Genomic DNA, 24,868 nt, shown 5'->3' with positions numbered 1-24,868 from the left:
ATTCTTACACACAGGTGTTGATTTTGGAGGACCGTTTCTTGTAAAGGAATCCTTAGGGCGATCCTCTAAATCTTGGAAGGCGTACCTATGTTTATTTGTATGTTTACCCGCAAAGGCTATCCATGTAGAGCTCGTGTCGAACTTAACCTCAGATGCATTTATTGCTGCGCTTGAGCGTTTTATATCTCGAAGAGGTTTATGCACGGACATATATTCAGATTGTGGATCCAATTTTGTAGGCGCCAGTCGATACTTAACAGGAATTGATCGTCAATGGCGAGAGGTGTTGAGTTCAACGAATATGATAGATAACCTTTCTAACAGAAACATTCGCTGGCATTTCAATCCTCCCGCAGCGCCTCACTTTGGGGGACTTTGGGAGGCTAACATGAAATCAGCAAAAGGTTTGCTGAAAAAAATAATTGGGGATCGAATTCTATCATTTGAGGAGTTATCCACAGTGTTCACAAAAATTGAAGCTGTTTTAAATTCAAGGCCACTTACACCACTATCGGACGATCCATCGGACTATGAAGCGCTCACTCCGGGACATTTTTTAATTGGTACTCCCATAGTCGGACTACCGGAATCATCCCTACTAGACTACAAACAAAACAGACTTACAAGGTGGCAGTTGGTGAGGCAGATAACGCATTACTTCTGGAAGAGATGGTCCACGGAATACTTGAACACGCTTCAATTGAGAACTAAATGGGTCAAAGAGGAAGTAAACTTAGCCGTGGGTGACCTTGTAATCCTAAAGGAGAAACATATGTTTCCTTTGCACTGGCCTTTAGCTAGAGTAGAAAAGGTTCACCCCGGCCCCGATGACCGAGTTCGGGTAGTAACCCTAAAAACAAAGCACGGCGTTTTGAAGCGTCCCGTGGCTAACGTTGCAAAGCTTCCAATTGGAAACTAGGAGAACTAGTTTCCAAATTTATTTATATTTATTTTTTTACTAGGTATTTAATTTAACTGGAGGAGAGTGGGTACCCCTAAAGAATTAGTCATAATTAGAATTTATAATAGTGTATTTGGTCTTTGCATCCTAATTACCCGTACCGAGGGCTTCTTTCCTGAAACAAGTCTCTGGTGAAAGCCCCCTCCAGAGTGAAGACTACCTTCCCTTCCTTCCCCTTATAAAGACTAAATATAAGGTTATTCACTGGATACAACCATGAGATTCGCTATTGAATATTAATTTAGTAATTTTAATTGGTTTATTTTCAAAATTTGCTTCTCAAATTTTGGGGGGGAGTATGTTTGATAATAATCGAGAGAGAGGCCGCTAGGTGTCGGCCTATAACACAAGACCTCCCAGGTTATAGAGGAGGAACTGATTGTTGAGTTGTATTGTCGTGTGGGCAAGGCAGTACGCGACAGTACGGTGTTGTGCGTGGTGCGACGCGGATCGCGAGCCGAACTCATCGGGGAAGAGGGGAGAAGGCAGAGCAGCGGAAGGTAGGTGGACAACGGGGCGTTCTCTCTCTCTCCTATTTCTCGCAGCGGCAGCTGCAGCAGCTTCCTTCTCCTTCTTCTCACGAGCAAACCCACTCGACGAGGACCGACTGCTGTTACTGCCACTGCTACTACTACTGCTCACACTTCCCCGTTTGTATTGTGGCCCACGGCCAACTCTTCCTCCTGGTACGCGATGATTTCCTCCTCTCCATCCTCTGCCGTGTTGTAGACTGTCTGGGCAGGGGCTACCCCCTCATCACACTGCTCCACACCTTCACTGACCACCTCCTCGTACACGACAGTCTCCTCGGACACAACCTCCTCCTCCACGAGGCCTTCCCACACCTCTCCGCCCATGCAGCCATCATCCTCCACCATCACCAAGCACTCCCCAATGCCGTCGCCAACATCCTCTGCCACCAGCAACATCTCTCGTCCATTGGTGTTCTCATCGTTCTCTATCAGGCACCGCAGCTTGCTGTACTTCTTCCCGGCATAAGCAGTGGCCTCCACCACTACCGCCTTTTTCCTAGCCCTTCGCCTCCTAGCAATCATGCCTCGAGCAGCATTAACCATGCGGTTGATAAGCTGCACACCTTTCGTCAAAAAGGCTTCCCTAAGGAAAATGCCTTCCACATTCGCTTCCCTGCTCGACAGTGCCATCTCCTACGTCCCTCAATACCACCGAATGCTGCTCATCCGTCACTGACCAGTCTCCCTCCACGTTTGTCACTCCATCTTCCAAGCCCGACGGAGCTGATGCTAAGAAAGGCAGCGAAGGGAAGACTGAATAGGAGAGAGAGAGAACGCCCCGATGTCCACCTACCTTCCGCTGCTCTGCCTTCTCCCCTCTTCCGCGATGAGTTCGGCTCGCGGTCCGCGTCGCACCACGCACAACACCGTACTGTCGCGTACTGCCTTGCCCACACGATAATACAACTCAACAATCAGTTCCTCCTCTATAACCTGGGAGGTCTTGTGTTATAGGCCGACACCTAGCGGCCTCTCTCTCGATTATTATCAAACATATTTTATTTTATTTTTTTTCAGTACCTTTTGTATGAGATTATTCAAGTGGCAGTGGGCTGAAGTATTGCTTACGGTTCTTCATGCAGCATGCAGCTACAGCAAAAAACAACAGTGGTCTTTCTTACCATTTACATCTCCAATACCTGGTCTACGTAATTTATTCGGGAAAATCTTCTTCCCTTCTTCCTGTCCACCTGTCCTTCGACGACGGCTTTCATCATGCCTCTTGAGGTAGCCAAATAACTTGTCCAGTCATGTTCTTAGGGTTTTCAGAAGACTTCTCTCTTCTCTCACTCTTTTTAGTATTTCCTCATTGCTTACTCGGATGATACCAGGGCCGGTTTTTTAGTGTGAGCGTACAACATTCAAGATCCCCTTCCCCCTAAAAAATAACCTGAGTTGTAGTAGGGATGCTCTCTGGAGATACTATTTTTAAATTAATACAAATACTCTAGTAATAAGGGTCGAAACTTACATATCATCGTGAAATTATCACGTGCTTGCTTGTATATGTTGAATGTGATATTTTTAGTGCTTAAAAATCAATTATATATAAATACTCAGAATAAAAATGTAAATAAACCATTAAATACAACACAAGTCGGCTTTCAAAATAATCAACCATTTATTCACTCTACAAATGAAAACAAGCTCAAGACGGTATACTCAGTACACTAAGAAGAGATATTTTGGGGTATTGGTATCCGGGAATTTTACGATATATACTTATTTCTACAATAACTTTGTGGGATAAATTAACCCTCAACATTTAGTCCTTGTTTGAATAGAACTGAACATTGGACTGAGCGCTTAGCCGCCCTTTTTTGCTTGGCGTCCTACACGAGCGCATACTTTGCTTACCGCGTAAACCGGCCCTAAATGGTACCCGAGGAAAAGACAAATCTTGATTGACGTTAATTTTAAAAAAAATAGCACGGAATCATGTAAAATTAACGATGAAAACAGCGTACGGATTGGTTACTATTAAATGATTGCTAATTATGTGGAGCGCACTTTGTCGTATTCATTTGTTTCATGCGCAATTCTTCCGTACTTTGATAACGAAAACCAGAAATTATTAATTACTCCGACGCACTCAATGTTTACGAATGGAGCGTCCCTGGAGAGTTCATAGTAATATAAAAGCGTGGAACGAAGTATTGCACACTCCAACATGGCGAAGACAGCAGCAGATACACCTTCTATCACCTGTTGTCAGCCGAACACCATTCGCTTCCGTTCAGCGAAGAACTAACCGCCAAGAGCGAAAGGGGGTGCGCTGGCAGTAAGCAAGAAGTAGTTCCCAATGATCCTGCAAAGAAAACCGGTTGAGGTTTAAGCCATTTACGTAGGTGTTTGACACCACGAATATGAAATATTTTTTGTGCGTTATGGCAGGTTACATTTGAGGAGAAATAACACACTGTAGCCACATTCACTTGCTGTTCTTCTTTAACTAACATATCGTGATTGCTTTCATTAACTCTGTACTAGCTACAGACAAATAAATCGAATATCGTTGAAATAAATATTGATTTATAATCTAAATCTTTGGCATGCTTTACTGTAGCTTGGGAAAGAGTGAAATTGGGGATGAAGTACAAGAATCCTAGAATTTCAGTACTATGAAATGATATTACTAGCCAATGCCACTAATTGGGTAGTTTCCTTCATCAAAGAAAACGAAAGGCATTGATTGAGACTCGTTACCCATCAATAGCGTATTCATAATATACAAATTATTTGGTTTTAGAAATACCGGTTTCGACGAATGGCAAGGTTCAATTTTATCCTCATTTGAAAAAGGCCAGATTGGCGCCCATGCGATGCCACTCCACGTCACAGGGACCTATTTTCTACACGAGAGGATAGGAGTTTTACATCGTCTGAGGTTACCAATGCATGCATGACGCACAGAGCTCAGGGAAACATGTCTTAATAATCACCTATTAAAACTGGCTAAGGTCGGAAAATTTTCTTGGTTTGATAAGGTATTAATAATCCTTATTTAAGCCAAGCGCTACCAGCTAGCATGGTACTCAAATACCTGATTGCATCCTGCGTCGTATCAGCGCTCAGAGCCTCGCTCCAAGGTCACCTTACTTGCGGCAGCGGGAAGCAGAACGACGTCACGCGGAGTTTTTCCGGGCATTCATACTTAGCCGTCGCGTTTTCGCGCGCTTGAAATTTTTCACTTTTCATTTAATCGCGAAAAATAGATATCGTCATATAAAATCTAAAAGCGTGCAATACGTACTCCAGGAGTAATAACCTTTCGATTTAGGCAATAAAAAAATAATAGGAAACCACCCCATCGTTTTCGTATTTTACGTATTTAAGAGAGGACGTAGATTAGACGCCTTGGAAGAACTGGAAATTTTAAGCCACAGAGACTCATACCTGGTTAAAGACCACCTTTAAGCCGTGTCCCAATTGGCCATTTGGCTATGCCAATTCCAGGAGTTAGCCATGACGCCAACTTGGAAGGATGTCCCAACTCGTTAGCCAGCATAAGGGAGGGAATTTAGGCAGCTAACGCGGCCGCCAGATTTAGGCATCGAGGAGTGCATCCTTCTCCCCACTTTTCCCATGATTCAAAGCGTGCAAAGCGTCTTCAGGAAGAAATCAAAGAAAGGGCATCATGGCTGTCAACAAGGGATAGTACTTGTTTGCAAGTAGTGTTGATATTTTGAGACTTGTTCGAATAATTATTAATTTTTATTTTGTTTATAATAATGAAATTGCGTTAAGGGAAGTGTAAGAATTACGGAGAAATTAGTTAAAGAGAAGGCGGCGTTAATTTTTATGCTAATTAATGTTTATATGCCTCTTATATATGTATACCTATGTTTTTTTATAACTTTTTATACCGATCACATGTTATCTTTTGCTACCCTTTACTTTTTTAACGTGTTAAATAATGCTTATTGATGTTTATATGCTTCTAATATATATTTATGTAACACTATGTCTAAATTCTTATTTACGTAACACTTTTTTGTACATTAGGTTAACACCCGTAAGAATAAACAATTATCATTATATGTTATTGGACAAAGTCCCGATATTGGAATCGGAATAAGTAACAAAAATAAAAATCTATAATGATTATAAGATGATACCGAAACCTGATTTATGTACGTAAACCATACTTCAAATAGATTTTGAAAATAATTCCAAATTCAGACGGTAACCGTTTGGATAGACTAAATACACCTGTTCTTAATAATACAAAACTAGAAATTAAATTGCTAAAATATAAGAAATTCGAAAAAGTACTTGGTTGAGAGACGATTGAAATATTACAAACCAATTAAAAGGAATATACGCTAACATTTCGCCACAAACTTCTAAACGCTAAAACCTCTTTAACAAAACCAGACGGAACTAAAAATACGAATTTGAAAGTATACCCCTACTTTACTATTACAAAAACAAAAAGGTTGTCTAAGATACTAAAATTATGATAAAATACTCTTCTCCGACATCTTATACTCAGAATCACTCGACACATCACATTTTAACAAATTTGGGTGGGTTTTGTTCATCATTTGTTCAAATCATTCCGAATTTCTCTTGTTTTACATTGGCCTAGTGCCCAGTAGATGGCAGCACCTCCGAAAGGATGTCCCAATTCATACTTCTACATCTACATAATACCCTGCAAGCCGCCTAAAAGGCGTGTGGCAGGGGGTGTTAGGACACCAGCCGTTTACAGCTATAAAAAAAAAAGAGAAGTGCTCTAACGAGGTTGGGACAAGCGTTTATTAAAGTCCTTTATTGTTCGGGGGAAAAACGAATTCCCATATCTATCCGTTCGGCAAAAAATCTCTCTTAATTTATCGCTTCTGTCGGACCTGGAAATATAGTGTGGCTCTAAGATTATGTTCTCTGTGTCGCTCTTAAAGATATCCATTCTTAATTGTTCAAGCAATCTAAGCCTAGCGCGCAGCCTCCGAGTCTCCAACGGCTCCCAGCCTAATTCGCTTAACATCTGGGTAACACTGTCTGTACGCCCGTAGCGGTTTTTGACGAAACGCGCAGCCTTCCTTTGTATCTTATTCAGTTCGCGGATTAAGTCTTTCTGCACTGGATCCCATACACTCGCTGCATATTCAAGGTGCGGTTGGACGAGAGCGAAATAGCACCTTTCTTTTACTTTCTCATCCGAAAATCTTCCCACAATACGCTTGACGAATCCTAATTTCTTCAGGGCTATGCCGCAAATATTCTTTATATGTGTTCCCCACGTGAGGTTCGAGGTTATCGTAACTCCCAGGTACTTCACTTCGTCTGTTGCCTTTATGTTAATGCCATCCACTGCATAAACATTGTTAGTGTTGGATGAATTCCGCAAGAAATGTACCGCCATGCATTTGCTCAGATTGAGTTCGAGTCCCCACTCTTGACTCCACAAATGAACGTTGTTTAAGTCCGATGATAAAATTACAGAGTCAGAGTGATCACTAATTTCGCGATAGATGACAGCGTCGTCAGCAAATAAACGTATTTTACTGCTAATGCGGGAGCAGAGATCATTAATGTATATAATGAACAACAGGGGGCCGATTACACTTCCTTGTGGAACACCTGATGTAACTTTTACAACATCAGAGCTAATTCCGTCAAGAACTACTCTTTCTTTACGATCTCTGAGAAAGTCGCGTATCCAGTTTACAACTGTTTCGTTTAATCCGCATGACTGTAATTTGTATAAAAGTTTGTTGTGAGGTACAGTGTCGAAAGCTTTCTTAAAATCTAGAAATAGTGCGTCAACTTGTCTTTTCGATTCACCAGATTTTATAACGTCGTGAAGAAAGAGCGCGAGCTGTGTTTCGCAGGATCTATTTTTTCGGAATCCGTGCTGACAGTCATGGAGGAAGTTACGTCTGTCCAAGAAAGTCATGATATTACTAACAACGATATGTTCAAGTATCTTGCCTATAATTGATGTTAGTGAAATTGGCCGGTAGTTGCCTGGGTCATTCCTGTTTCCCTTTTTGAAAATGGGTGTAACGCTTGCAATTTTCCAGTCGGGCGGTAACTTCCCTTCAGAGAGTGACTTCTTGAATATGATCTCTAAGTAAGGCGCGATCTGTGGAGCTAACTCTTTGAGGACACGCGCGGGTATTCCCTCCGGACCCGGAGATTAACTATTCTTAATCGATTGTAGTTGTTTAGTTATCCCATCACGTTTTATAGATATTTCTTCCATCAAATCCTCAGTATATGGGATGTCTACATTGAATTGAGTATCGTCAGTAGTGTATACACTTTCGAAGTGGGCATTTAAAGTGTTAGCTTTGCCAATATTTTCGGTGACAAGTTTACCATCTTTATCAAATAACGAATCTACGGTTGAATGTTTTCCCTGAAGCTCTCTCGCGAACGACCAAAAGGATTTCGGATTTTCTTCGAGTAATTCACCAAGTACTTTTTTCTTAAACTTTCGCATTGCAGTTCGCATTGATTTCTTGGTTATTGAGCGTTGAGCAGCGTAACTTTCTTTAGCTTCAAGTTCCTTCGATTTATTACGAGACGTGATGGACTTTCTGTACAAGTTGTATAGTTTTCTCTGTTTCCTAAGTTCTCTTCTGACATCGTTATTGTACCAGCGAGGTTCCTTATTATCACATTTCAGTTTTTGCGGAATATGTTCGTTGATTCCTTGGCGCAGAATTTCTAAGAAACGTGTCCATATTACATCTGTGCTTTGGTCCTTTGATGTAACAACGAATTTTTTGTAGGAGTCATTAAGCATCTCGCCAAATTTAGTGAAGTTACATTTATCGAAGATTACATTTTACATAGATACGTTACATTTTACTTGTGGTTGGCTGCCCAGAATCTGGCTGGCTAAATACATGATGCCAAATGGCTAACGAGTTGGGACACGGCTTTACACTTCTCGCTCCCCCCTCCTCCACTTTCCCACTTACTCATCCACCCCTGCTCCCACCCCACCCACAGTGACGCCTAACCTAACTCCAAACCCAACCCCTACCTCCCCCTAACCAAAGGCTCCCGGTAATTTCTCTGCCCAAACTTCTGCTGTATATACTGTCAATTTATCTGCATTTTTCACCTTGATAATGTTACTCTGTAACGAAACTGGTCCGTCTCAATAAATTACTATAGTGGAAATAGCAAAGCTGTTGATCCCTCTATTCAAAGCGATTACGGATTTCCACCAAGTTACGCTCGCTACTATTAGTTATATTAATTATGTTTACGTATATTTCGCTTATTTGTCGCATTTCTTTTGAGAAACCAATCGAGTTCGCTCTGCGTGTTTCATCTGTTCTCACCTTGCTGGAGCCGGCATTCCCATGGGAGCCTTCAGCGGAAGGTTGCAGTTCCTGCTATTCTTGAAGTCGTGGTAACTTGTGCAGGGTAGCGACATGAATTCGGCTGAGTTAATGGACTCGGCGTAGAACTGCGAGGCGCGGCTGTGAGAGCAAGTTCCCAGCTTCACTGTAGTTGGGAAATGGTGGAAAGAAGGGGAAACGGTCATAAGTCACCTTTCACACATTTCTTTCTCTTTCCTTTATATCCCTTGACGCTCATATTTGAGATAATTTAGAAGACTAGAAATGAAACTAGGAAAAATAAAAGTTCATCTAAATCAACATACTACCCCAAAATCCGCCTTAAAAGGCGTGTGGTAGGGGATGTCAGGACATATTGTTATTTTAAATATCTTTTAAAATAAAAAATAAATTTCTATGTGAACAAAGAGATCTTAAAAAATATATGGCCTGCCTTGGCACGCTATGGATAGTTGCTGACATCAAGAAAACGAATATTACGAAAAGGAAGTCGTTTCTTTAGCAAAATGTTAAATAAATGTTATCAGAGCTACTTCAAAAGTATTATACGGATGTATTTTTTATTTTATAATGGGAAAATACCAAAAATATGTATTTTAAACACAAAATACATGATGCATTCATATAGTGTATTTGAAATACCAAATACAAGTCACAAATGTATTTCAAATATGTATTTCAAAAATATTTGTTTTTGAAATCCTGCCCAGCCCTAACTCCGATCAGAGTATAGTGAGGAGTTTCACGTTTAAACGTTAAACACGGTAGAAAAATGAAGTCGATCGAGCGCTTGGCAGCAATACGAGGATCGTTCAATAAGTTTTTAGAAAAAAGTAGAAAAACAAATTATTTTGGATCATTTTTTGAATATTTTTCAACTGTAACTCCTTTCAGCTCTGTAAATGTTTGATAGCATTTTTTAAACCATTTTTAGCAGTCCAAAAAGTAGAATTTTGGGATCTTCTCAAATTATGCATTATTTTGGGCGATTACCTACTCCATGTACGTATATCTTTGTCCTCAAAGCTACTCCTTAGAAAGAGTAGAGAAACGATTAAATGTCACTAGGGGGTTAAATCTTGTGGATACGGTGAATTTTGTAACAATTATAACTTTAGTTATGTAATTTTGGCCAATACAACCGTGCATTGCCTTGTTGAAGGAGGAACTTTTTCTTTTTAAAATGAGGACGCATTTCTTGATTTTTACCAACAACCGGTCCAATTACGATGCATAATACTCCTCTGTTATCGCGTTTCTCTTTTATTAGAAAACGATGCATAATATTCAGCATCCATGCCGAAATGTCGTCGCCATGACCACACCGGCCCATTTTCCCATCTTCGCCTGCTTTGGAGCCTGATCGCCTTCAGAATTACATTACTTCGACTGTTTTTTTCTCTCCAGTGTAGTGATGAATCCATATTTCTTAAAGTTAGGTATCGACGGGGAAAATCTTCAGGAATGCGTCGGAAAAGCGCCAAAACAGCCTCGGAGTTGACCACACGATTTCGTTTATTCTCCACGGCGAGCAAACGCGGAAGCCATATTGCCGAGATTTTTTTCACACCCAATTTTTCGGGCAAACTTGAAGCGCTTGTGCATTGCGATATGCCTTTTGCCACACGTTGATTTGTATATACCTTAGAATCATATCGTAGATTTTGTCCGTCAATTCGGGGGTAGACACTTCCTAAGGGCGTCCGGAACCATGTTCATTGCTTTGATATACGGTCACGTTTTAATCCACTTACACATTTGTAAATTGCTGCAAACACAAAATCAGATGTGACCCGAACTTCATACAGCTCATCTTTGATTTATTTCTGCTTAAACCCTTTTAAAAACAAGTATTTTATCACCGTACGAAACTCAGTTTTATCCATTTTTTAAAACAAATGAAATTTGTTCACTACAATCGGCACCAACGATGAAACTATGGCATGGATTCAGCTGAAACTCAAACAGCTGACTAATCAGGAGTACTGCTTCCTGGGAAAAATTAATTTTTGCTCTTAAGTGTGTAATTTCTCGTAAATTCTCAGGACTTATTGAACGACCCTCGTACAATTCAAATAATGACAGCGTGAGACATGGTCTTACATGTTGCACCTTAAACCTTTTTATTTACTGTTATGAGAATCGAGGAAGCCGCCTCAATCGCATCGGCCTTATCACCAGAGGGAGTTCGTTGACCTATGCCCTTGACCCTGAATATTTACAGCAGCGACTCTTCTCTCTTCCCGCTTCGTCTTACATGCCGCCTACATATTTTATGCGCAAGGAAAGAAAGCACCAAAAGATGGAAAAGTGAAACCAGTGGCGGCTCGTGAGTCAAATGCTAAGGGGGGCACACTCCACCGGGGGGTCAAAAGTTTTGAATACGTTAGTGATTTTTTCAGGCTTATGGTAACGTTAAATATTAAGTAATTTGATAGATGCCAATAGTATATTTAAGCTTTAGTATATCTAATAGTATTTTTTTAATCAAGCTTTATTAGGAAAACTGGGTATTTTTGTTTGAAAAAAACGGAAAATATGGCATCACAAATTTAATAACCAGTGCCTAAAAAAATCACTGAAATACTCAAAATATTAAAAAATGTTGACCCCCGGTGGAGTGTCTACCCCCAGCATTTGACTCACGAGCCGCTACTGCCACTGAGGGGCATGCGCAATAGTTCTAGCACGCGAATTTCACCTGATTAGATATAAAGAAGAGCATACAGTTTAAGTCTTGAATAATTGCGCGGATTATGCAAACTTGCAGGATACGATCAATTAGCAATCCTAAATACAAACGTAAATGTAGAACAAACCAACCTCTTTTGGCCTGCTACTCTCGGTGGTCGTATGTTATCCTCCATTCACACCCTTTGCTTTGTTCACTCACATATGTCCAAGGGACATCCTGGCTGTCCGATTGCGCCTCCGTTGGGAAAGAAGTCCACTTTGCCAATGGGTGCAGTGAAACCCAACCACCTTGCGCAAGTATGGATGATGTCAACGAACTCGCCGTCTTCGCGGTCTATCCTGGTTGAAGGGTCGTTCAACTTGAAGAGGGGACCAGCTGGGTCCAGACCTGTGAGAGGAGACAGTAATGGACTAATAACGTACGAGATATTCGTATATATTATCTTGTGATATAGATTAAAATATTAAGAGACCGGTATTTTCTCTATCTGTCGCCTAATTATCTAACTACCTATTTGCGGTTGTCAGGCGTAACCCTTAAGCAGATAAGTTGATGACGTGACGAACTCATTCCGAGTCTGTCCTTAATACATGTTTCTAAGTTATCCTAGCGTTTCCAACAGCATGTCTTGCGGTATTTTTCAATGCAATCAAGACGCATTTCCGCACGCACAGTATATGCGTGGTGATGAATTTTGTATATTTAGTATCGGAAACGCCGCGCCGGTGATGGGGGCAAAAAATGCCACGAATTATCCTGGTTGGTTTATATAAATTTCAGTATTGAATTGCTTCGCGTTACTGCCGTCAATTTGGTAAGATAAAACTTTCCTTTTATCGGTATATTCTCCCTCGCTAAAACGTTTTCAGTGATATACAGTAGATTCCGGTTAATGGGTCCACCGGTTACTTGGGGCAGCCGCTTAATTGGGGCAAATCTTGAGGAACCGAATCCAATTGAAGAATATCCCAGAGTTTTCTCCGCTTAATTGGGACAGAATGCCGCTTTATTGGGCCATGAGTCGGCGACATTGACTCTATGCTCGCGACGAAATTAAAATTTTTTCGTATCAGAATACTGTTTTTTATATTTTCCTTCTTTAATTTAGTCTTATTTTTCTCAAGTGTACCTATTCTTGTCTTAATCTTAAAACTCTTGTTCTTATATCATCCGTGTGAGGAATCGGATTCCGTTTCCCGACCATGAATCCTCATTCAACGTAGTGATGTTTTGAAGAGGAGAGGACTCCTGTGGCAGGCTATAGGTGATAGAATGAGCCCGGGATGGTTAGAAAGAAATAATGACACCCGTGGTGAGGGTGTAAGAGCGAGTACGGGCCAATTTCTAGGAATTACTGGCTGTTTTTGAACAGAGGAGACGGTACGAGGCGAACAATTTCGCTTACAAAGAGCTTTTTGTTTGCAGCATCTTGAACAAAATTCAACTTACTCATGAAATTTATCCTTTTAATTCCTTTTCCTCTATACAACTGAGTAGTCACTATTGGAAAATTACGTTTCTTCGTTCCTTTCTCTTTTCCCCATCACTCTCCCAGTAGTCTATGCATGCACAAAAGACACTTTTCTCTTCACTTGTACCCAGTCATCTGTGAACTAACAGTCTAAAACCAGTTTAAATGGTGCGCATATCTGGTGGGATTTATCTCGTGCTCTACGATCTAAGTGAACCTAGGATAAGTGATATTTTTTTAGTTCTGAGATTCAGTGACGCTCCATTTCTTGGATAATATGCCACGTTAAGACCTTTTACTCGCTGAGATTTGCTATACTCGACAAAAATAAAGATTATCCTCAATCCAGTCATCTCCGTTTTGCTGAGATTACCGGGATGCCAAAATTGACGATAGCTCAGTTATTGAAGCAACAGGATAAACTAAGAGAGGAATGGAGTCAAAAAGGAAAGCAAGCATCGTCTATGAAACGCAAGCGTCAACGTAAGGATCCAGATGTTGAGGACGCTTTTGATCAATGGTATTCCATTGTAAGCGATCGAGGGATTTGTGTAAGCGGTCCAATATTAAATAAGAAGTCGGAGGAACTAGCTTTGAAACTTAGTCATGACCATTTTAAGGCAACAGATGGTTGGCATCTCGATGGAAGACCAAAAACGAAATAAAATTCAAGAGAGCTAACGGAGAAAAAAGTGCAGATGTCGTGAGTGCAGAGGAGTGGAAATTGAACAAACTGCCCAAGTTACTCCTGAATTTGTGCGCTGATGGCATTTACAATGCCAATGAAACGGGACTGTAATACCGAGCAACACCAAATGGCTCTTCTTATTACAGTCATGTAGGACCAACGGGCTTCAAAAAATCGATGAATCGCGTCACTGTTCAGTATTGTTCAAATGTTTCGGGAACTGACAAAAAACTCTTCTGGCAATTCTGGAAAGTGCTAAGCCTCATTGCTTTAAAGGGTTAAGAATAAGCAGTTTACCATCAGAGTACCAAGCCAATAGCAAGGTAGCGATGACAGTGAGTCTCTTTACGCAATGATTGACCAGTGGGGATATAGAATTAGCATGGAAATCAAGAAAGGTTCTTCTTGTACTTGAAAACTGTACGGCACATGCTAATTGCCAAAATGTGTGTTAAAAAATTATCAGTTGGAATTTCTGCTTGGAAACATAACGTCCTTGGAGCAACCAATGGATATGGGGATCATAAAAAAATTAAGAACACTTTACTGTGGGAAATAAGTAGATAATATTCTTGAATCTATAGAAGACAACCTTCTGATATCATCATCCACCGCCAACGCGCTAAGCTCAAAGGTGAACATTCAGCAAGCAATATTGTTTCTGGCTAAAAGATGGCCCGATGTCAAATGTCAAAAAATTCAACATTGTTTTTTCATTGCGATTTCTAAAGTTTCAGTGCAGTGTACGACATTACAGCAGAATCTGAAAATGTATTCAACTCCAAACTGTGCCACATAACAAGCCATGACGAGTTCGATTACATTCACTGCAATTTGGACCAATGAAAACTGTGAACTTGGTATTGCTGAAACCATATTACACAGGCAACATTGAAGCTGGAGGTGAGGATGGTGATGGAGATGAAATCGCACCTGAACGTAGCTAAGTGATAACTCTGGATGCAAGAAGGTTCATTGAGGGTTTGCGACTCTTCTTCATGTGAAAGGCAATGAAGATAGCCCAAGGTCGTCATTGTATTTCTGTGCCGACTTGGGTCGTACGAATAGGATGACGAGAATGCTGCAGAGAACATTAGAAAAATTCCTTGGGCGAGGAGATACGATTTGAAATGAAAGTACTTGCATGTTTAGGAATTTAAGGAATCACATATTATAAACTAATTAACAGTGAATTTTTCTTCAATAGGAGTTAGTAAATGACATTCATCCAGCATCGCCTGAGACTGTGAAAAATATTTTCAACTAAGATTACTATCATTCTTAAAAATGTTAATAAATTAACTAATCTCGCTGATTTATTAAACAAATTAATAGTTTAATAAACGTTGTTTGCATTATAACCATTCTTTAGTCTTCTTTCTATCATTTCAAAGTTTGTTTATGTACATGTATGGGATAGTTCGCTTAATTGGGGCAGCCGCTTAATTGGGGCAAAGTGTGCCTGTCCCGATGTGTCCCAATTAACCGGAATCTACTGTACCTCCAAGTTACATATCAAATTCCGGCCATGTTTTATGGAGAAAGTTAGCTCGGGAAATTACAGTGCCTACAGTTACGCAAAAACCATAGTAATTCTTGAAAGTCCATTTCGCGTCATTGATTAAGGCCATTTTACACGGGGCAGTGGCGCAGCAGTTTTAGGGGATAAACTCCCCCCCAGAGCTCAGAGAAATTTTTAAGTTTATTCCATTTTACTTAATTGGATTGATAATACTAATATAATAGTGTAAGGATTAATAAAATATCCCTCAGAAGGCCGTAAAACTCACCATTTTGAATCGTTTATCTTAAACTTCCGCAATTTATTAATCTCGCACCTACCGCTTATCCTGGTGGGTATTCCATACCCCCACACACCCCGGTATTAGTTGCTCCTAAACCACCCCCAGCCTTAATTCCTAGCTGCACCCCTGATGTCTTGTATCTTATGGCTTCTGAGGCAGATTGCCTTGATAAGCAGTTGTAAATTTTTGGCTTTGCAGAAATGTTGAAGTGTAATTTGTTAGTTTGCTTAGCATTTTTATGGCCGTGTGGTGTGAATATGGGAATCCTCTTGCTTCCTGCATGCTGGTGATTGAATACCCCCTGCCTAACACCCTAGAGGTTGCACGCAGGGTATTCTGTAGGTGTAGATGCGTCACCGCATCTCCCATGCTCCTTGGCCTAGCGAATCGGCATCATGTGGTTCAATGTTGTGTTGACTCTTTTGAGCGATTCTTAACTTTCTTGAGTGCTTTTAACCATATATATTACCCGGATGTCGTGTCCTCATTTTTGCCATACTAACTAGGGATGGACGGATCCAGGATTTTTTTGGATCCGTATTCGGATCGGATCCTTGATTTTCGGAGCCGGAGATTTCTGATCGGATATTTTCGGATTCAAATGCATTTTCCTACAATTCCTGCTATTAAACGAAGTAATCATTCAAGTTTATTCTGGGTACTTACAATCGAAGGAATGATTTTTAGATTTTCATAAACATTTTAATATTTTCACAAATTAAAATCATTTTTTATAGGCTTTTAAGTTGTTTCTTTTTAACATCTTTACATGCCGAGGACCTAAACTGTTACGCTGTTACGCTTGGGTTTGGAACTGAAAATAGGAAAAATCTTCGGATAAACCACTGACCAGTGACGTAGGTCAAGAATCGCATGCGACGGCTCATTCGAAGAGAGAATCGGAACTCTTTCCACCCTTATTGCATTCACTGAAGCTATTATTGAAAATTTCTGATCCAGATCCGATGTCTTCTGCGACTTTGGATCCGATATATCCGATGAAGGGCAATATCCGCGGATATTTGGATCCAAGGTATCCGATCCGACCATCCCTAATACCAATACCACTTTTGGAACCGAATGTTTCCACTAACGGGGCTCTTATGAAAAGAGACCCAAGGAGATGGATATCTGTAGCCGTTTCGCGCGCATTTTATTCGGCGGTGTCAATTTTCAGCTGAATCTCGTTCAGTGTGACTATCGCCATTAATCGTAGTGAATGTGGTATTTTTTTTGTTAACAATCGTCTCGAATGGGTTACATTTGTGGTTTAAATGAAATTTTGGCTAAGTTACTTATTACTGCCGCGTATTTCCTCGTGAAAAGTGGATATAGATGACTGGTAGCGCCGCGAGGCCGTTTTCCAATTCGCAATTATTCACCCTTCGCGCACTTTTCAATCGTCAACTCACGGCTGTGACGACAGCGAGGGTTGACCCTATCGGCGAGGGCGCAAGGGAACGAAGGGTAAGTGAACAAGGGAACGCGGATGCTCCCTCGTTAACGTGCCCTCGTAGGAAGTGGACGTGAAAATGGCGGCAATGGAAAACTCAGAAATCTTGAACTGGATTATTTAGTAATTTTGCGTTTATTATGTGAGCTCTTTTACGTAATATTATATCGGCATTGTGAATTCATGCTCTTCACCTGGAAAAATATAAGTATAAAGATGAAATTGATTCTTAAATCACCACCAGATGTCCTAACGCTACCCTGCGCTTCACATTTCGTTACTGTCAATAGTTTGCATTATTTCCGTTCGCACTTTATGGCGCTAGTAGAGCATTAGTAAGGGAGCAGGGTGCAAGGGAGAAAGGGAAAGAGGGAATTAGTGCATACTACGTGGATTGGAAAACGGCCATATTTTAATACGCATGGAGCGACAAAATTTATACAGCGGCGGTATGAGAATTCACTTATGTACGAGAAAAATGCAGAAAGTGACCGCCTTTTGTGTGTAGCGGGAGAAGAAGCGGTGGTAACGCCGTCATATTGATATCGACGCGCGCAAAAGATTATGCCCCGTTCAGATTACGAATGTCCCAGCGAATGTCCTAACGATAGTTGGTAGAACTAGAAGTGTGAATTCATGTCCGGACAATAGTACAGATAGTTCCGAACGTAGCCAACTTCATATGGTTAAGCGCTGCATAACCGGAAGAGGAAGCGACAAGAGAAGGACGAAAAGTTCGTGAACCTCCCATCGCTCTATTTTTTTATGGATTTGTCCAAAAAAGGAAGAGTATGGGCGGAAGAAAAATTATACGTTAAATACACGTAGAACATATCAATATCTTGACCCTACATACATCATCAGCTTTGCTAACCGTCAATTCCTCGTTCGCTTTATATTTCAGCACTGGAGGGCAGCACAGGTTTTAACCATCGTTGTGTGAATGCACGATAGTTCCAACGATTGCTGGAACAAGCGTAATCTGATCGAGGCATAAGTGCGCTTCTAACTATAATAGGGGGAGCATCGTACGCTCACGCGCTGTCCTGTTGTAGCCCACAAACATGAGTGCCATAATAGAAAATCCCGCAAGGTGTGTGGTGTTATAATAATAATAATGATAATAATAAGATGCCTTTATTCGGGCGAGGTTGAGACTTAGAACCCACCTAACCCCTCGATAGCGTCAATGCAAACATATTAAAAAATGGTAGATAAACATTTTACAATACAAAAGATATACAATATACACTATTTGTGATATGTCAAAAAAGATAAACATGTGTATGTGAAAAATTTGTGTAAAAAGATTTTTGTTTGTGGGAAAAAAACGGGAGGATAAGGGTGTAGTATCCTCAAACGAAAAAAACCCACAGCAGGAAAACGCCCACACAAGAAGGGGGGCGTGAAAAACCTGCGAAAACCTACAAAGTGAAAGCTTATGTCATGTTACATGTAAAATACAACATATGTAAAATAGTATAGAGTGTGCTATAATATAGTGATATATAATAGTAGTATGTACGAGGTAGTAGTATATATATAGTGTGAATGAATGAAGTAGTATATAATAGTAATATATAATAGATAGGTTATATAGTATAGAGAGTGTTATAAGGTTTCTTTGAGAAAAAAATCAATCAGCAGCCGAAATTAATCGTGATTTTGTGCAGTGTATGGCCCGAACATTGTGAGTGAAGGTATAGTCCGCATGAGGGCACGATTTTTTTTATTGGAAGAACAAAAATTCACGACTCAACGGGTTCAGCGGTTCAACGATGACGGGGAGCTTCAAAACGCAGTGACAGGTTGGCTCCTTTCACAGGCGGCAGATTTTTATGAAGAGGGGACTGCGAAGTCTGTTAAAAGATACCACAAGTGCGTGAATCGATTTGGCGACTATGTGGAAAAGAAAGGAAAGTTTTATTTTGAGATGTGTATAAGAAAATTGCTCTAACTTCCCTGGCTTAATATTTTTTTCAAACCGGCGCGCAGTGGGCTGGAATCGAAAGAATCTATGATTTTTTGAGCTAGGAACTTCGCAAAAATATTCTCGGCATGAAGATATACCCTTGTCAGCATGCCATCAGGTAGGTATGGGAGGCTGGGAAGTGTGTAGGAATTGGATATGGACGGCTCTTGCTTAGAAAGCTTGTTTCTTCGTCAACAAAAGAGTACGTTTCCTTTCGTTAAGAGCACCATGTAAGTCCATTCTCGGTAGTAATAATGCACTCTAAGTATGAAGTCTTTCGGTATAACTCTTACAGTGCTCTGCGATTACATAATAAGTGTAATTAGTAGTATTATTCAATAGTTTTACTTAATGGTGACCATCACCTATAACTCTTATATCGATTATCCAAATAGAACAATGATTGTGGCCATATAGCTTCGCCACGCTTGCTGCCGCCGGCGATCAGAACCGCTCGAATGGACGATGTAAAATTCGGAGTTTCAAGTTGGAGCACGATTTTACTTTATATTTACTGTTGATAAGCTTCATAAAATGACGTGGTATAAGTCGTTTGGCGGGACTCGGCGGAAGTATCTACTGTTTCTCTGCGTTATTGTAAAAAAATTGGCTGAAAACAGGCTCCGCCATTTTGTTATATATCTAAGGTTAATAATTGCATAAAATCATTTTAAAAAGCCTCCAAATGAAGGAAAAAGAAGTTTTTATTTATAGAGTATAACATTTATGGTAATAAAGCAATCCTTAAAATCACTGCAGTAGGATAAAGTGGCTATTTTCAGAGAAATTTGAGGATGGTGGTTTTCGCTAAATAATTTCAGCTTTGACCTCCTATTTATTGTTAACGTGAAGGCACAGGAAACAATAAATTGGGATTGTTATGTTCAATATATTTGAGAATGTTTTCGCAAAGTTTTAATTTCCTCGCTCAAAAAAAATCGTTTTTTAGGGTTTGGACAGGTTTTTTTTTCGATTTCAGCCCATTTCGGCGGATTACCCTCCTAATATTGAGCTCCATATTAGTGGTGGTTTTGTGAAGTATCTCGAGCGAGGAATGTGAGACTCAAGATAAAAGTAGGTGGGGAAAAACTTGAGCGGGTAGATCAATTTAACTATTTGGGCAGCACATTAGAGGAAAACGGACACAGTAGCAAGGACATCAGGGAGCGAATTGCACTGGCAAAGGAGGCGTTCATGATTAGGATGGAGCTTCTGAGAGGATCGTTATGTAAGAGTTTAAAGAAAAGGTATGTGAAGAGTTTGATCTGGAGTGTAGCTCTCTACGGTGCGGAAAGGAGACGAGAGAAGATTGAGGCATTCGAATTGTGGGTATGGAGATGAATGGAGAGGGTGAAATGGATGGAGAGAAAGAGGAACGACGAACTGTTGGATATATAGAAACTTGAGAGAAACTTCCATATACCTAGGCCGACGACCGAAATTTATCGACAGTCATACAATTACTTAGGGCCTAAATTGTTTAGCATGTTGCCGAGTAATGTAGCAAACTCGGAAAAAAGATGGGGATTTAAATCCGCCGTTAAAAAATGGCTTATGATGTGTGAGGAAGTAGAGTTTCTACTAAGAAAGGTGGGTTAAAAAGTTTACAATAAAAGGTATATTGTATATTCTATGTATGTAATTATGCGTTTATATAAGAAAAATAAGAAAAATAGTTATCCTTGTCCAAATATTTGAAATACGTTTTGTAATAATGAATGCAATCGGCAATAGAACAAATAACTGAATACAAAGAAATTTTACTTCTCATGTGTGCTAGCACCAGACCTATGTAAAAAGTTTATGATGGTAGCCCCAAAACTACTAAAAGGGGTACCTATATATTCCAAAATATTTAAGTATGTTCTAAAATGTAATATTTGATTGTAAAAGGAATAAATTATATATTATATATTATTATTATATGTTTGGCGAGGAGAGGCAGCTTTTAGATGAGATATGGAGGAGACAGAAGGTATGGATGGAGCGAGTACTTAGCGGTGAGGGGATGTTGAAAATGGTGTTAGAGGGTAGAATGTTAGGGAAACGAGGGAGGGGAAGGAAAAGAATAGGATTTTTAGATAGAATGAAAGGAAGTAGGCCTTACAGTGAATTGAAGGAGGCAGTGCTGGAAGTAAAAGGGATGCTCCCAGATCACTTCTTTAGTACTCCATGGAAACCTACCTTAATCGGTAGAATAATATAATAATAGTTAGGGATGGACGGATCCAGGATTTTTTTCGAATCCGGATTCGTATCGGATCCTTGATTTTCGGAGCCGGATCTTGCGGATCGGATATTTTCGGATCTAAATCCATTTTCAAATTCCTGCTATTAAACGAAGTAATTAATCAAGTTTACTCTGGGTACGTACAATCGAAGGAATGCTTTTTAGATTTTCATACACATTTTAATATTTTTAGAAAATAAAAATAATTTTTATAGGCTTTCAGGTTTTTTTTAAACATCTTTACATGCTCAGGACCTAAACTGTTACGCTTGGGTTTGGAAATGAAATTAGGAAAAATCTTCGGATAAACCACTGGCCAGTGACGTTGGTCAAGAATCGCATGCGACGGCGCATTCGAAGAGAGAATCGGAACTCTTTCCACCCGTATGGGGCGTTGCATTCTCTGATGCTATTATTTAAAATTTCGGATCTAGATCCGATGCCTTTCGCGACTTTGGATCCGATGTATCCGATGAAGGGCAATATCCGCGGATATTTGGATCTGAGGTATCCGATCCGACCATCCCTAATAATAATAATATTCCTGGTTTTCACACGCACCGGTGATGCGGCCAACTTTCCTGGGCTGATTCCTGAAAGTTTTTGCCGCGATCCCCATAACGTGTGCACCCAGGCTGTGGCCGATCAGGTGGATGTTTCCGAGATCAACTCCGCCCCACACTTGCAGGAAATGCACGAATTCGGCCACGATCCCACCAACGGGGATCGTCTGCTGCTTCACGACGAAGTAGTTAATGCTTGAGGCGATCCGCGACCAATCCACTGCAATCAAGTTGACTCTATGGAAACCCATGTACACTGCATATGAAGGAGGGAAAGAGTGTAGAAAAATATGGATTCGTAGCAACAATACATTTTATCAACATGATCTATCTATATATTTATTGTATGTATTAGAGTAGAATGCTAGGGAAACGAGGGAGGGGAAGGAAAAGAATAGGATTTTTCGATAGATTGAAAGGGAGTAGGCCTTACAGTGAACTGAAGAAGGCAGTGCTGGAAGGAAAGGGAGGGTCCCAGATCACTTCTTTAATACTCCATGGAAACCTACCTTAATCGGTAGAATACTACCACTGGCGCAGCGACGGGGGGTTTTGGGGGATAAACCCCCCCCCCACCCAGGGCTCAGAGAATTTTAAAAGTTTAATCAATTTTACTTAATTGGACTAATATTACTTATAGAATAATGTAAGGATAATGATATTGTCCCTCAGAAGGCCGTAAAACTTACCATTTTGAACCATTTATCTTACATTTTTCTGGGGGAGGGCCCCCGCGCACCTCCCGCCTCCCCTGGTGGGTATTCCACACGCCAAACTCCCCAGTATTAGTTGTGCCGAAACCCCCCCTAGCCTCAGGCTGCGCCCTTGAATACTACTATATGTATATTAGGTTTCTAGCGAGTGAGTCTGTCTGCATTTTGTGCAGTCACCTTTTAGAGTCTATCTCAGTCGTACCAAGTGCTAAAGGGGTGAAGTTCAGTGCTTTGGACGCAGGATCTCTGTTCTCACAGTTAGACTTGGTCCCAGTGCTGTAGCTGTTTTATTTGATTTGACTCGTACGTTAAAGGCGAAAAGTTGATTTTTTTTCAACTACTCAACCTAATAAAAAATGCCAGTTTTTCTCACGTGCAAGTTTTTGTCACATGCATTATTAAATAAATATGTTGACGAACTTTTAAGAAAAGGAAGCCGTCAACGCAGGGTCAAATGCCAAATTTATCACGTTATCTTCAAGTCCCTTTGAGATATTTCTACAATTTTGTACATTTATAACCGAACAAATAGGTACGAAGACAATAGGTCGTTGACATTTCATGCTACAGAGATGACAGCAGATTCACCACGTTTCGGTAATTTGCAAGAAAATGAAAGAGAAGAACATAAGAGTAGCCAAAATAACGGAATAGTCATCCAAAATAAAGCATGACAGTAGAACCTGAGGGATACAATGAAAAATAGCAATGAATTAAATTTTGTTCGCTACTTTATTATGTTCCATTTTCATTAGCAGTAGCTGTAAATATTTTCAAAAGCAAATTTACAGGCCTTTGGTATAGGAAAACCTAGCATGTTTTATACATAACAGTCAACTTACGCTTTCCTAGTATTCCATCCGAGGATATTAGCGATTTGAAAGTACTACATGCATAAAGAAGACTTGTGCTGCTAGTGCCATCTCCTACAGCCACAAAAAAGTAAATAGGGGTTATCAATAAACCGATGCCTTCTTTTTAGATAGCCGCCGGAATCTCTGTTACCAACATCGCAAAACGAAAACCACTACACCGACTTCGCCTAAATTACACAAATATGTTTAGTTTTACGGCTTTTTTATTCGTCACTCCGGGTCTTACGTATCTTTTGTAATTTATAATATATGTTTATTTAGGGTTTACTACTTAGATTGTGAATATTTAGTCAAGGTGTGCCGTCAACAGTTCAGTGTGCAAAGATTCGAAATAGTGTTGCAACTAGTCAAGCTGTCTGCTGTGAATATCTTTTTTTTTATCATTTTTGACGTTTGCATTGTATTGAGGTGCAAAATTGTAGTCGCATTTCATACCTTATCATGTTTTCTTTTGTTTAATTTTTTTGGCGACTCTTTTGCGTAAATAATAGGTAGTTCGATTACAACACTTAACTTCAGCCGATGCCGCTCTAATGGAGAGTATACTCTGTGGCCCTAACTACTTTAAGAGAGGATGATGATGCGACTTGTTTGAATTTTTATCTTCAAAATTCCATCTGATAATAACACAATCCTTCAGGGAGGAGAGTGAGAACTCACTGTTCTTGATGCCCTGTACGCAAAGGGACTGGGCCGACGATTGAAAGCCGTGAGTCACGAAAACGGTTGGCTTCAAGCGGTCGAACGATGATCTCCTCAGCATCTCTGCGTCTCCCAACTTCAGAATCTCACCGGTTGCTGGCCCTCGCCTGTTCCGAGAGAAAAAACAAAATGATGTAGAAAAACCCATTGTCAAGGACAGATTCCGCAATAAGAAATTCATGTAGCAAGTAAAAGGTGATTCCTTAACCTAATTTAGGGTGCTTTCCAACCGCGTATCTGCGCTGATCTGTTTTAAACTGTTTAGCTCAGGGCGTGTTCCAATCGCAGCTGTGACGTCATCTGCACTAAACAGATGAAAACACATGTGTAGCAAGGTTTTCGGGTTGACCTCCGCGTCGTTTCATCTTCATGACGACAGTTTCGCCGGCGTTGCAGCTAGCGTCTTCAGGTACGAAGTATGTGATGCAGGTTTTTGCCCGTCTTATATAGGCCTTGGTTTGGTCTAGGTGCGCTCTGATTGGTCCGTTTGGGTAAGAATCTCTTCCAGGTGTTTGAGAGCGAATAGCTGTCCTCCCTGTTGAAAGTGGGCGTTTCCGCTATTTCGATAGCCTCTCGTATGAGTCGGGGAAAGTAATGCTTTTCTCTAGCGATGATTTTGCACTTTCAAAGTCCACATTGTGTGTTGGACCTTCACATACGTGTTCGGCGATGGCGGATATCCGAAAATGTCTATTTTTGCAAATGTATATTGCTGGTACGCCGGCGAAACTGTCGTCATGAAGATGAAACGACGCGGAGGTCAACCCGAAAACCTTGCTACGCATGCTGCACCACCCCGCGAAAGTCTCCATCAACAGATGGAAACACACATCCTACTCCGTTGTCCGTCTACGCTAGCAGACAACACTTGTGATGGCGGGA

The 24,868-nt window shown here is 40.5% G+C and overlaps 1 protein-coding gene across 1 annotated transcript; it reads right to left on the bottom strand.

The window, feature by feature from the left end:
• Positions 1-3,091: 3,091 nt before the first annotated feature.
• On the bottom strand, positions 3,092-24,047 carry LOC124163808 (lipase member H-like). Its single transcript, XM_046540901.1, has 5 exons — positions 23,945-24,047; positions 21,695-21,952; positions 11,713-11,901; positions 8,799-8,964; positions 3,092-3,802 (listed from the first exon to the last, which is right to left on the bottom strand). The coding sequence occupies exons 1-5, from the start codon at positions 24,045-24,047 to the stop codon at positions 3,742-3,744; spliced, it is 777 nt and encodes a 258-aa protein (XP_046396857.1). The 3' UTR covers positions 3,092-3,741.
• Between the last annotated feature and the right edge of the window lie 821 nt (positions 24,048-24,868).

This window comes from Ischnura elegans, chromosome 8 (genome assembly GCF_921293095.1).
Source record: "Ischnura elegans chromosome 8, ioIscEleg1.1, whole genome shotgun sequence".
Taxonomy (NCBI): Eukaryota; Metazoa; Arthropoda; class Insecta; order Odonata; family Coenagrionidae; genus Ischnura; species Ischnura elegans.
Note: the sequence above shows the minus strand (reverse complement) of the source record. Positions and strands in the feature narration are given on the sequence as shown.

Excerpts from the sequence above, each read along its gene's own strand:
- LOC124163808 (XM_046540901.1), bottom strand. The coding sequence starts at position 24,047 with ATGCTGAGGAGATCATCGTTCGACCGCTTGAAGCCAACCGTTTTCGTG. Across the intron at positions 21,953-23,944 it reads CGTACAGGGCATCAAGAACA|TGTACATGGGTTTCCATAGA; the intron begins GTGAGTTCTCAC and ends CTTCATATGCAG. Across the intron at positions 11,902-21,694 it reads GAAAGTTGGCCGCATCACCG|GTCTGGACCCAGCTGGTCCC; the intron begins GTGCGTGTGAAA and ends CTCCTCTCACAG.